The sequence below is a fragment of the Aquarana catesbeiana genome, linkage group LG12, assembly GCF_042186555.1.
Source record: "Aquarana catesbeiana isolate 2022-GZ linkage group LG12, ASM4218655v1, whole genome shotgun sequence".
In the NCBI taxonomy this organism is placed as follows: Eukaryota; Metazoa; Chordata; class Amphibia; order Anura; family Ranidae; genus Aquarana; species Aquarana catesbeiana.
Genome location: NC_133335.1, coordinates 215,764,816 through 215,777,136, shown reverse-complemented (window position 1 = coordinate 215,777,136; position 12,321 = coordinate 215,764,816). Strand labels below are relative to the sequence as shown.

At 44.3% G+C, this 12,321-nt stretch overlaps 1 protein-coding gene across 1 annotated transcript; it reads right to left on the bottom strand.

The window, feature by feature from the left end:
- Positions 1-2,733: 2,733 nt before the first annotated feature.
- On the bottom strand, positions 2,734-5,250 carry LOC141113400 (ras GTPase-activating-like protein IQGAP2). Its single transcript, XM_073606458.1, has one exon. It carries the CDS (start codon positions 5,248-5,250, stop codon positions 2,734-2,736), a length of 2,517 nt encoding a protein of 838 aa, XP_073462559.1.
- Positions 5,251-12,321: the final 7,071 nt, after the last annotated feature.

Below are 12,321 nucleotides of genomic sequence, written 5' to 3'. Positions count from 1 at the left end.
ATGACGCTGAGCACGTGACCTCAACTTCTTTGGTCGGCCATGGCGAGGCCTGTTCTGAGTGGAACCTGTCCTGTTAAACCGCTGTATGGTCTTGGCCACCATGCTGCAGCTCGGTTTCAGGGTCTTGGTAATCTTCTCATAGCCTAGGCCATCTTTATGTAGAGCAACAATTCTTTTTTTCAGATCCTCAGAGAGTTCTTTGCCATGAGGTGCCATGTTGAACTTCCAGTGACCAGTATGAGAGAGTGAGAGCGATAACACCAAATTTAACACACCTGCTCCCCATTCACACCTGAGACCTTGTAACACTAACGAGTCGCATGACACCAGGAAGGGAAAATGGTTAATTGGGCCCAATTTGGACATTTTCACTTAGGGGTGTACTCACTTTTGTTGCCAGCAGTTTAGACATTAATGGCTGTGTGTTGAGTTATTTTGAGGGGACAACAAATTTACACTGTTATACAAGCTGTACACTCACTACTTTACATTGTAGCAAAGTGTCATTTCTTCAGTGTTGTCACATGAAAAGATAGAATAAAATATTTACAAAAATGTGAGGGGTGTACTCACTTTTGTGAGATACTGTATGTAAAAAGACGGTAAATATGTAGTATAAAAGGCTTATAGATATATACGTCTAGCGATATTTAAGTTATTGAGTTTGTGGTCTCTATAACTTTCCTACAGGCTAAATAATATACACTGATTTGGGTTATTTTCACCAAAGAAATTTAGCAGTATGCATTTTGCCCTAAATTTATGAAGAAAGATTTTTTTTTTATTTGCAAAATTTTATAACAGAAACAACGAAACACATTTTTTTTTCCCAAAATGTTCTCTTTTTTCATTTATTTAGCAAAAAATAAAAAACCCCAGTGGTGATTAATTAACACCAAAAGAAAGCTCTATTTGTGTGAAAAAAATTATAAAGATTTTGTTTGGGTATAGGGTTGCATAGCCGCGCAATTGTCATTCAAAGTATGACAGCGCTGAAAGCTGAAAATTAGTCTGGGCAGAAAGGGTGCCCGCTGCGGGACTGTAAAAAAGGGTACTGCAATGGGGGTAAAAGGCCCCAGGATCAATGAGAAAGGCCCCAGCCGGGGCCACCATTTTATTCTCTAGGGCCTCTGCTTAAAAAAAAAATGTTTTTAAAAAAATGCTATAAAAGATATCTCCTCACATTACTGTCCTCAACTCCCCCCGCCCCGACCCCACATTACTGTCCTCAAGTGCCCCCCTTACATTACTGTCCTCAACTCCCCCCCCCCGACCCCACATTACTGTCCTCAAGTGCCCCCCTTACATTACTGTCCTCAACTCCCCCCCCTCACATTATTGTCCTCAACTCCCCCCCGCCACATTACTGTCCTCAAGTGCCCCCCTTACATTACTGTCCTCAACTCCCCCCTCCTCACATTACTGTCCTAAACTCCCCCCCCCCCCCACATTACTGTCCTCAACTCCCCCCCGCCACATTACTGTCCTCAACTCCCCCCCGCCACATTACTGTCCTCAACTCCCCCCCCCCCCCACATTACTGTCCTCAACTCCCCCCCCCCCCCCACATTACTGTCCTCAACTCCCCCCCCCCCCCCCACATTACTGTCCTCAACTCCCCCCCCCCCCCACATTACTGTCCTCAACTCCCCCCCCCCCCATATTACTGTCCTCAACTCCCCCCCCCCCATTACTGTCCTCAACTCCCCCCCCCATTACTGTCCTCAACTCCCCCCCCCCCCCCGCATTACTGTCTTCAGCTCCCCCCCCTCGCATTACTGTCTTCAACTCCCCCCCCCCCCTTCACACTACTGTCCTCAACTCCCCCCCCCCTTCACACTACTGTCCTCAACTCCCCCCCCCCTTCACACTACTGTCCTCAACTCCTCCCCCCCTTCACACTACTGTCCTCAACTCCCCCCCCCTTCACATTACTGTCCTCAAGTGCCCCCCTTACATTACTGTCCTCAACTCCCCTCCCTCACATTACTGTCCTCAACTCCCCCCCGCCACATTACTGTCCTCAAGTGCCCCCCTTACATTACTGTCCTCAACTCCCCCCTCCTCACATTACTGTCCTAAACTCCCCCCCCCCCCCCACATTACTGTCCTCAACTCCCCCCCCGCCACATTACTGTCCTCAACTCCCCCCCCGCCACATTACTGTCCTCAACCCCCCCCCCCACATTACTGTCCTCAACTCCCCCCCCCCATATTACTGTCCTCAACTCCCCCCCCCCCCCCCATTACTGTCCTCAACTCCGCCCCCCCCCCGCATTACTGTCTTCAACTCCCTCCCTCTCATTACTGTCTTCAACTCCCCCCCTCGCATTACTGTCTTCAACTCCCCCCCCTTCACACTACTGTCCTCAACTCCCCCCCCCCCTTCACACTACTGTCCTCAACTCCCCCCCCTTCACACTACTGTCCTCAACTCCCCCCCCCCTTCACATTACTGTCCTCAACTCCCCCCTCCTCACACTACTGTCCTCAACTCCCCCCTCCTCACATTACTGTCCTCAACTCCCCCCTCGCATTAGTGCCCCCCCCAGTAGTGACTGGACTGGCAACAATCTGGATTGTAGCTGACTGGACTGTAGCAGCCAAGTGCAGAAAGTCTGCGAGAAGGAATGAGACCGACGACGAAGGTCACCAGACTGCCATAGCTGTTGGCATCCTGGTTAGGAAGGTGGGACAAAGTGGCAAAGCAAGCCAAGCAACAAAGCTGATTGTTCACATTTTGTGAAGCTTGCTGAACACCAGCAATAAAAACATTCCGACATCCACATCATAATGGAAAATCTTCATCGTTGGTTCACTGCTATGATAAAGACGCAATATGTCCACAATTGGAAGGAATACATGTTTCTTGTCTAACCTGATATGGTAGCCATCACCACCAGTTTTTATACGAAGGACTTCTCTTTTCAGTTGCCTGAATTCCCCGTGTGTGTCCACTACGACACCTTTATTCAGCAGCTTCTTTGCAGTGTATTTAATCGTGTCTTCTACATAATGGATCTTCTGGATCACTCCATCAGTGTCTGACTTTCGGCAGAGCACGTTGTCGATACAGCTTTTCCTATAGCTCTTGTACAGGTCTATGCTGTCCTGCAGAAATTTAGAGTGATACCGGAGTTCAGCTAATGCTTGCTCGATGTTTGTAAGCTCAACATTTCTTTTCTGACGCAGGTCATGTCTCCCTTTCATTTCTTGAGAAATTAGGTTGAGAATTTCTTGGTGGCTCCTTTCCTCTGTGAATAAACCGGCTTTTTGTAAAGTCTGCAGGTTTGCAATGATCTTTTGTTTTTCATATTCCAGGGCTTCCGTTGAAGAGGAATTTTTCATTTTATCTGGAAAGTTAGTACCGGTGGAAGTTGTGTCTCCCATTATGTGATCCTTTTCCTGTGCTGGTGAAGCAGGCCTCAGAACCTTTTGGAGAGTTTCTCCGGGCACCCAAGGAATTACATTCAGGACTAGTTTTTGGGTGGAAATCTTCAGGTTCTCCATTTCACTATCAAAATCTCCCAGTGGGGAAACTTTGCTGTGTAAACATAGCCAGATTCTAGTTACCTTATTTGCTTCATCATAGAAAGCTCCATCAGTGTCCAGAAGATCCATTAGGTGACTGACTGGTCCAAGACCCTTAAACACTTGGTACGCAATGTCCATGGTTTGCAAATGTCCATGGTCGCCAAATACAACATTCTTATATTTAGAAAGTAGAGAATGTGTATAGAAGATGTCCCCCATGAGCATGTTTATCTGAGGAATCTCTATAGCATCAGAGAACTTGCTCAATTGGAATTTGTCCTCTGGCTCTGAAACGTTCAAAAGATCCCTAAAGAATTTCCTGAACCCTGGGGAGGTTCTGCTGACATAGTCGTACATTCCGGGTGCATACGCTTTTTTGACAGCGAAGGATTGTATGGCCAGGCTGACGATGACAGACAAAAGCTTGAGGTTCTCCTTCTGGATTGAACCCTCATAAATTTTTGGTTCAATGAGGCCAAATATATTTGGTTTCTCTATGGCTGGCCAGAGATACATTGAGAAGAAAAAGCCAACTGTCCTCAACACTAATTCTTTACCCACCTCTGGAAACTTTTTCAGCAAAGATTGTTGTAGGACTTTTGTTAGGTACCTCAGCCCATAAGGAATTCTGTCCACAGATGAGAATATGCACTCTATGATTTCATTTGTCATGTCATATAAATCAATGTTTTCATCACCAGCGGATACTCCGTGTACTCCTTCCATTCCTTCGACTAGATTGAAATGCTTGGCTGCCAGCTTGTCTGGATTGGGGGTCAGCGCATATGTGATTTTTAATATCTTCAGAAATGCTGGTGTCAGCGCCTTCACTAGGTCACTGCACTTTGATTTCTGTAAGTAAAACTGAAGGATTATCTTTAGAACCTTTGATTTACCCCTCAATATGTCCTCAACGGCATCAATTTTTCTCTCCACTTCCTGACGAAGAGCAAATTCCATTAACTTCACGAAATAGTACTCCTCTCGTGGAGTGTCACTGTGATTATAGAGCTTGAAGAACAGTTTGTTTGTAATTGTTCTAATATCCTGATCGTTTGACATCTGGTCAATGAGTCTAGCCAGGTAAACTGGATTGGTCTGGAGATGGTAAAATAGCTGTCCATACGATTCCAGCCTCTCTCTGTTCTTGATGACCTCCTGAGCCTTCTGTCTCTGCTCGGTTGTTACCTTTTTAATTTGTTTCTGACTGCATAGCTTCAGCTTTTTGAGTTGGGACCCAAGGTCCTTTAGAGCCATTTTGCCCTTTACTAAAGCTGCAATGTCTCTTTCTAAGGTTTGCAGCTCCTCCCCCTGTTGATGGAAGGCTCTACATTTAGAAGTGAAGTCATGCTTCAACGCATTCAGCCGCTGCTGCTGATCAATGCTCTGGGGGTCAAAGGGGTCCAGGAATCGCGAAAAATATCTGATGGTACTCAGAGGTGGATTTTCTTCTGTCATTAAGGATTTATAGTGTTTTCGGGCTACATAGCCTCTGATGTGTGATTGTAATTTTATGATGGCGTTCTCATGATATCGCTCATGAAGTTTTCCATCTTCTCGGTTTCGATTCCTTTGGGAATTCACTTTTCCAGGTCTCCTTTTGGATAAGGACTTTACCCAACTGAAGTACCCTTCCTCGTGAAGGACGTCCAAACTCCGGAATAAATAGGTATTTCTCTTGCAGCGAGCTGCCTTACGTTTGGCGTTTCGTCCCATCCCTATTATCAAATGGTAGAATATACCAAGTATATATATATCAGTATTATACTTGTAAGTATAAGTATAATATAGATTAGTATTATATTAGGATATACGGTAGATTATACGAGTATATAGATTATTAGCAAATACTGAACTTAAATCAAAGTGGGTCTGTGCTCTGACAGAGAAATCTACAGCAGACGTGTTCTGCACAAAGGTCAGTTGAAGACTGATGCTCTCTCAGTTCTATTTATAGCCTTGCCTCTCTTCTATGACATCACGTATCCTAGCAACATGCTCACTCAAGCTTCTGCAGCTACTGTCAATTTTGAATTCTGTCTTTTTTTTTCCATAAAGCTTTACGAATATGCAGGATGACAAACAGATAATATATATATTGATCCCAAAGGGATTAAATAATCAAATAAGAAAGAAAAAATAAAGAAAAACCAATGGTGAATAAATACAACCAATACAAAACTCTATTTGTGTGAAAAAAAATAAAAATTTTATATGGATACAATGTTGCATGACCGTACAATTGTCAAAGTATGACAGCGCTGAAAATTGTAAAAGTGCCCGGTACGCAAGTGGTTAAATTATGCTTTTTGATTTTCAGGTCAAAGTGCTGATAAAAAGCCTTTAAAAAAATCTACACTTTAATTTATATATATATATATATGTATAAAGTACAAACTAGTCATGCAGCAAAAAAAAAAAAAAAAAATATATATACACACACACACATACATACACACACCTGACTGGCAGTAGTAAATGTCGAATCCTGTCTTTTGTTGTTTTCTTAACAAAAAGCTTTATTCGGGATGACGAATGAATATATATATATATATATATATATATATATATATATATATTTATACACATACATATACGCACTGTGTATAATTTTTTTGTGTAACATGTTTCTTTAAATAATCAAATTATATATATATATATATATATATATATATATATATATATATATATATATATATGGTCTTCAAAAAGATTCCAAAGATCCACACTATTCTATTTATTTATAAATATACCGGTAAATAAAACTTAGTTTTAAAAAAGTGTTGAAACCTTTTGAAGAACATTTTGTGTGTGTGTGTGTGTGTGTGTGTGTGTAGGTGTTTTTTTTTTTTTAATATTTAAAGTGGGAAGAGAAGAACAGTTTTCTGATACTTGGTCCGTTTGGCATAAGTTTCGACAATCATCTGAGTTTCTAAATTGTATTAAAAAGAAATTATACCACTGTTTAGCTATGTTGGAGTGAGTATAATTTTTTCTGTTTTCATAACTTGGTCCCCCCCCCCCTTTTTTTTTACTTTTGAGTGTTGGATTATTTATACTATAATCACTATAAACATCTGATCTGTTTTTTAAGCTTATAGAGCACCTTTTTTTATATACTTTAGATAGAGAAGATATGGGATTAAAGGAAGGTATACAGTATACCCTGAAAATATATATAGATGTATGTTTCTATATAATCACCTGTTTTGTATAGGGTAAATTCTTGTAATATTTATATATAACGTAATAAAATAATATTGAAATATATATCAATTTGTCTGGGCATTTCTGATGATATGTAATGTATGCATTTGTTTATATTTTCTGGGATTTCTTATAATATTGCTATATATGGTGATAGGAAAAGTGTTAGGATGATGTAATACTTTTAATCCTCCACTAGATGGCACTGAGTTTATTGTATGGCGCAGGGGCTGCTTTGATGATTTATTTGCTCTTTGGGTTTGACAGGAAGGAAGTTGTATGGTGGGCATATAGAGTATGGAGCTGAAGCTCAGGTTGTGATATTGAGAATGAAGCTTCCGGGAAGCGTTTGCTTTGGGAGGAAGTTCGCTGGCGGCCATATTGGATGGGGGTAAGGCCCCAGAGCAAGTAAATAAAGAATAGCTTCCTTCCCTCTTTTGTGCTGCTGAACATGGGCTCAAATAACAATAATAGATAAATAAGGTATAACAAATGTACATGCAGCATTCAGTCTAGAATGTTTAGATCAGGGTTCCTCAACCAGGGTTCCATGGATCCCTAGGGTTCCTCCAGAGGATGCTAGGGGTTCCTTGAGCAATGAGCAATTTCTGCCTCTCAGATGATAAGATCCCACTGACACCATTGCCCTTTTTAGCTATCTGTAAGGGGGCAATTCTTCCCAGTGACCATTGCACTAAAATATCATGAGTTGTAGATATACTCATTTTTGGTTGGGGTTCCCTGAGACTGGAACATTATTTTGAAGGGTTCCTCTGTTAAAAGGTTGAGAAAGGCGGGTTTAGATGATCTAGATGACAGGAGAGCCATACACTAGCTGAGTAAGCCTTGGAATGGAACAATGTCGGGGTGGCCTCGCTAAAAAGGTATTGCTGTGATCTCCAAAAAAAAAAAAAAGAAGAGGGCAGACATAGTACTGCTTCTAGGATATTGTATAAATGGAAGATGCGGCAACCATCTTTGCTGAGGGCAAGATCAGTGAGAGGTGAAAGAAGTACCACCGCCCCCTCGTACAATATACGAATGGAGGATGTGGGCAACATTGGGAAGAGATAAATGAATAAAATTTTTGCTGCCAGAGCATTTTTTTTAAAATGGTATTTACAAAAAAATGTTTTAGGATTGAAGATTACGTGATATCCTTCAAACATTTTCTGAACGCACATACCTTCTGCCTCTATATCATGTCCGCATTCACTGACAGCTTTCTATAACATTACATTCACTGAATATTATCTATGGCCCTTTGGCGATATCAGGGGCCACGCTTGAGGTCCCCAATCTAATTTAACCACCACTGCTATAGATGGTAAGCTTCTGGAGATAAAAATAGCAATAAACTTTCTTAAAACAGATCACTGTGTTTTTATTATACTGAATGTGGATATAGACAGCCAACACTTGGGCCTTAAAGCCCAACTCTGGGCATCAGCCCAAAACAGCCCCGTCCACCCCCAGATGTATTTTATGTTATCCCCCCCCCCCTTTTCCAGATGTGTTAATGCCATTTACACTCTGCACAGGGTCCTCTTCCTGCTGGAGGGGGGGGGGGGTTCCTCAAAGATGGCGATTCATGGTGCCCCAATTCTGCGTGTCCCCAGACACATCTGATTTATTTACCGATTCCTCCTTCCTCTGGGGAGCTTTTTTATTTTATTCCATTGCGTTAAATTAATACCTTTTATGTGCTTTTTTTCTATTAAAATGTGACCTTTACATACTGTACATATCAGAAGTTTTCTATTTATTTTTGTTGTATAAACTGTTGGTTTGAGTGAACAGATGGGGCTCTGATCGCAGTGTATAGTGCAAATGGGGCCCTTCCAAAGAGGTCCATCTTCTGTGCATCAAAAGAGATGACGCACCGAGATTGTACAATGGTTTATTGAGATATATTCAGCACTGAGGGGTACCGGATGACAAAGAGGGAGGAGGGGGAAACATCCCTTCATCCCCCAATCACTCTAGGATGATGCCCCACACTGACACCCATAAACGCAGACAAACACCCCCCTATCACTCTAAAATGACACTTATCACCAAAGACTGACCACTCACATTAACACCCCTACCATCACTGACCCCGGACCATGAGTTGGGTGTGATTATCATACATTTGGGTGTATAAAATAATCTCCAGAGTGCAGACTGTACAGGTTTGAAGATGACACTTTCTCACTCCCCCTACCGGTCACATATTGAACACTATCGCCCGCTTGTTTCACAGTAGAATGTCCGGCAGGGGGAGTGGCTTGTCCCGGTGTGTTTGGCTCCTCTCCAGGCACATCACCGAGGTGTGGGACAGGTGCATGCACAGAGGACACAGAACTATCTTCTAGACCAGGCCTCCTCTCCTGTCCATCCCGGGTGTCTGTATGTGATATCCCATGGGATGGATGAGGGAGTAGAGCCAACAGGGATCAGCAGCACTTCAGAAGGTCAGCAAGGTAGGGATGCCAACCCCCCCACCTGTAATACATTTGCCCACTTGCCGTTCTTAGATGGGTCTGCCCACAACATGACCCTGCTGCACCTGCGTGGAATGCAAAATGTGCAGAAGCCATGAGCTTCTTGCCTAATAGTTTCTGCTTAGGAAGATAAAACACTGGAGAGCTGACAGCGGATACTTCCACCCCCCCACTACATCCTACTGTACCCCAAAACTAGGGAGACGTGACAGCTGCCACCCTAATACACCTTACACAGCCCCCCTACTACATTCTGCACCCCAACACTATAAAGAGGTGACAGCTGACACCCCAAACCATGATACACCCTACTGTATCCAAAAAACTGGAGTGCTTTGACAGCTGAGGCACCCTATACAAACCCCTACTACACCTGAGAACACCCCACTTTACTTGAGAACTGGAGAGGACAGCTGCACACCCTGCATAGTCCTCTACTACACCTGAGAACACCCTAATTACATAGGACGTGACACCCTGATACACACTACCCAGCACCCTACTACACCCCATAATACCACACTATACCCCAACGCTGGAGAGAGGCAACAGCTGTCACACCTACATTGTACTTCTATACCTCCAACCCAGGTGGTGTTCAGGCCTAGGACTTTCCTATTACCTAAAGCCTCGTACACACGATCGGATTTTCCCACAGGAACTGTGTGATGACAGGCTATTGGCGGAAAATTACGCTCCATCAGACAATTGTTGTCGGATTTTCCGCGGACAAATGTTGGATGGCAGGCTTTAAAATTTTCCGCAGACAAATGTCTGTTGTCGGATTTTCCGATCGTGTGTACACAAGTCCGTCAGACAAAAGTCCAAAGTACAAAACACGCATGATTGGAAGCAAGGATGAGCCGGAAGCGGTCGGTCTTGTAAACTAGCGCTGGTAATGGAGAATTAACATTTGTGACGCGGCAAACAGTGGCGGAATTATAGGGGTCGCTGAGGTTGCCATGGTGACCGGGCCCCTTGCTGCAGGGGGCCCTTGAGGGCCCCCTGTATGCAGTACTTTGTTAGGAGGAGCGCAGACAAGCTCCCCGATTCCAAGCCGAACTGTATTCGGCACTGTGCAGGGAGCTGGTGACATTACAAAGAAAGTGAAAGCACAGTGCTGTGCTCTTTGTCTCCCCCTACAGTGCAGTACCCGGCAGGAAGAGCTAAGGTAAAGGTCTGCCATTTTTTATCTACTGTATGTGTGTTTATATGTATGTGTGTGTGCATGTGTGTGTATGTATGTGTGTGTGCATGTGTGTGTATGTATGTGTGTGTGTATGTGCATGTGTGTGTGCATCTATGTGTGTGCATCTATGTGTGTGCATCTATGTATATGTATGTGTATGTGTTTATATCAGTGACAGTGGCGGTGCATCCATATGGGCGCCGCCCCCTCTCTCCAGGCACCCCTCTATCACAAATAGATAGATTCATGCATAGCGTGAATCTATCGATGGCCGCCACTGCCCCCCCTATTCAGACGCCTGGCCCCTTTTTGGACGCCGGCGCCTGAATGACACTGGCGGGGGTGTTTTGAAAGCACTAATAGGCATCAAAATAGGTAAACTGCGAGTGCCATGCTTGGCGCTCACAGTCCACCCAGGTGTGTTAGAAAAGCGAATAAACATTCGATTTCCTAACACTGAACCGCCTCTCCACCAATCAGGTGCTTGGGTCTGTTACCCGTCACGTGATTGGCTGAAACAACAGGCGCCGCTATTGGATGCCTATCAGGAGGAGAGGATGGGAGGAGATGCATGGAGGACCCCACTCGTCGCCATCACCCGCTGCCCCACCGAGACAGGGTAAGTGCCGGGCAGACTGCGAGCGGGCAGGGGGGTCATAGTGGCAGCATTTGATGGCACAGTGACAGCGTTTGATGGGCACAGTGGTGGCAATTGATAGGCACAGTGACTGCGTTTGATAGGCACAGTGCCTGCGTTTAACGGGGCACAGTGGCTGCGTTTGATGGGCACAGTTGCTGCGTTTGATGGGCACAGTGGTGACAATTGATGGGCACAGTGACTGCGTTTGGGCACAGTGACTGCGTTTGATGGGCACAGTGGCTGCGTTTCATAGGCACAGTGGTGACAATTGATGGGCACAGTGGTGGCAATTGATGGGCACAGTGACTGCGTTTGATGGGCACAGTGACTGAGTTTGATGGGCACAGTGGCTGCGTTTGATGGGCACAGTGGTGGCAATTGATGGGCACAGTGGCTGCGTTTGATGGGCACAGTGGCTGCGTTTGATAGGCACAGTGACTGCGTTTGAGGGCACAGTGGTGGCAATTGATGGGCACAGTGGCAGCGTTTGATAGGCACAGTGACTGTGTTTGAGGGCACAGTGGTGGCAATTGATGTGCACAAGGGCTGCGTTTGATAGGCACAGTGGCTGCGTTTGATGAGCACAGTGAGGCTGCAATTGATGCGTTTTTTTTAAAAGAATTTTTCAGTTTGCTTGCACCCCCCAAAAATGTTGAGCACCATCTGCCACTGGTTTATATGTGTGTGCATATGTGTGTATATATATATATATATATATATATATATATATATATATATATATATATATATATATATTTATATATTGTGTATGTATTTGTGTGTGTTTACATGTATATATGCACATTTTATGTATGCGCTTTTAATCCTGACCCCCTATATGTGTCCCATTAGAACCGATTTTTTTTTTTTGCTTGTCCATAGTACCAGCAAAAAAATGCTGTTCCTCTGAAAAGTGATCCATGCTCAGATCGCTTTTCAGAGGCATTTGACAGCCGGTAAAGAGGCAATATGTTGCCTCCTGACCGCCTGTTTTAACCCCTTAAATGCATCATCACTATGCTGCAACTGATTGAGAAACACCGACATAGAGGAACCCATCTCTCCATTTTCCTCCTGCAGCCGCTGAATGCCTGTGGGAGGGAGAGGAGGAGAAGCGGGGGGGGGAAATCGATTCCTTTACATGCAGCCACCCACTTGCGACCGGACCCTGGTGTTCCGGCATCGGGCTCGGAGAAAAGAGGGGTCAGGGGGGCCCTCCATCGTTTCTTGCATCGGGGCCCTGAAGATTCTAGTTACGCCTCTGG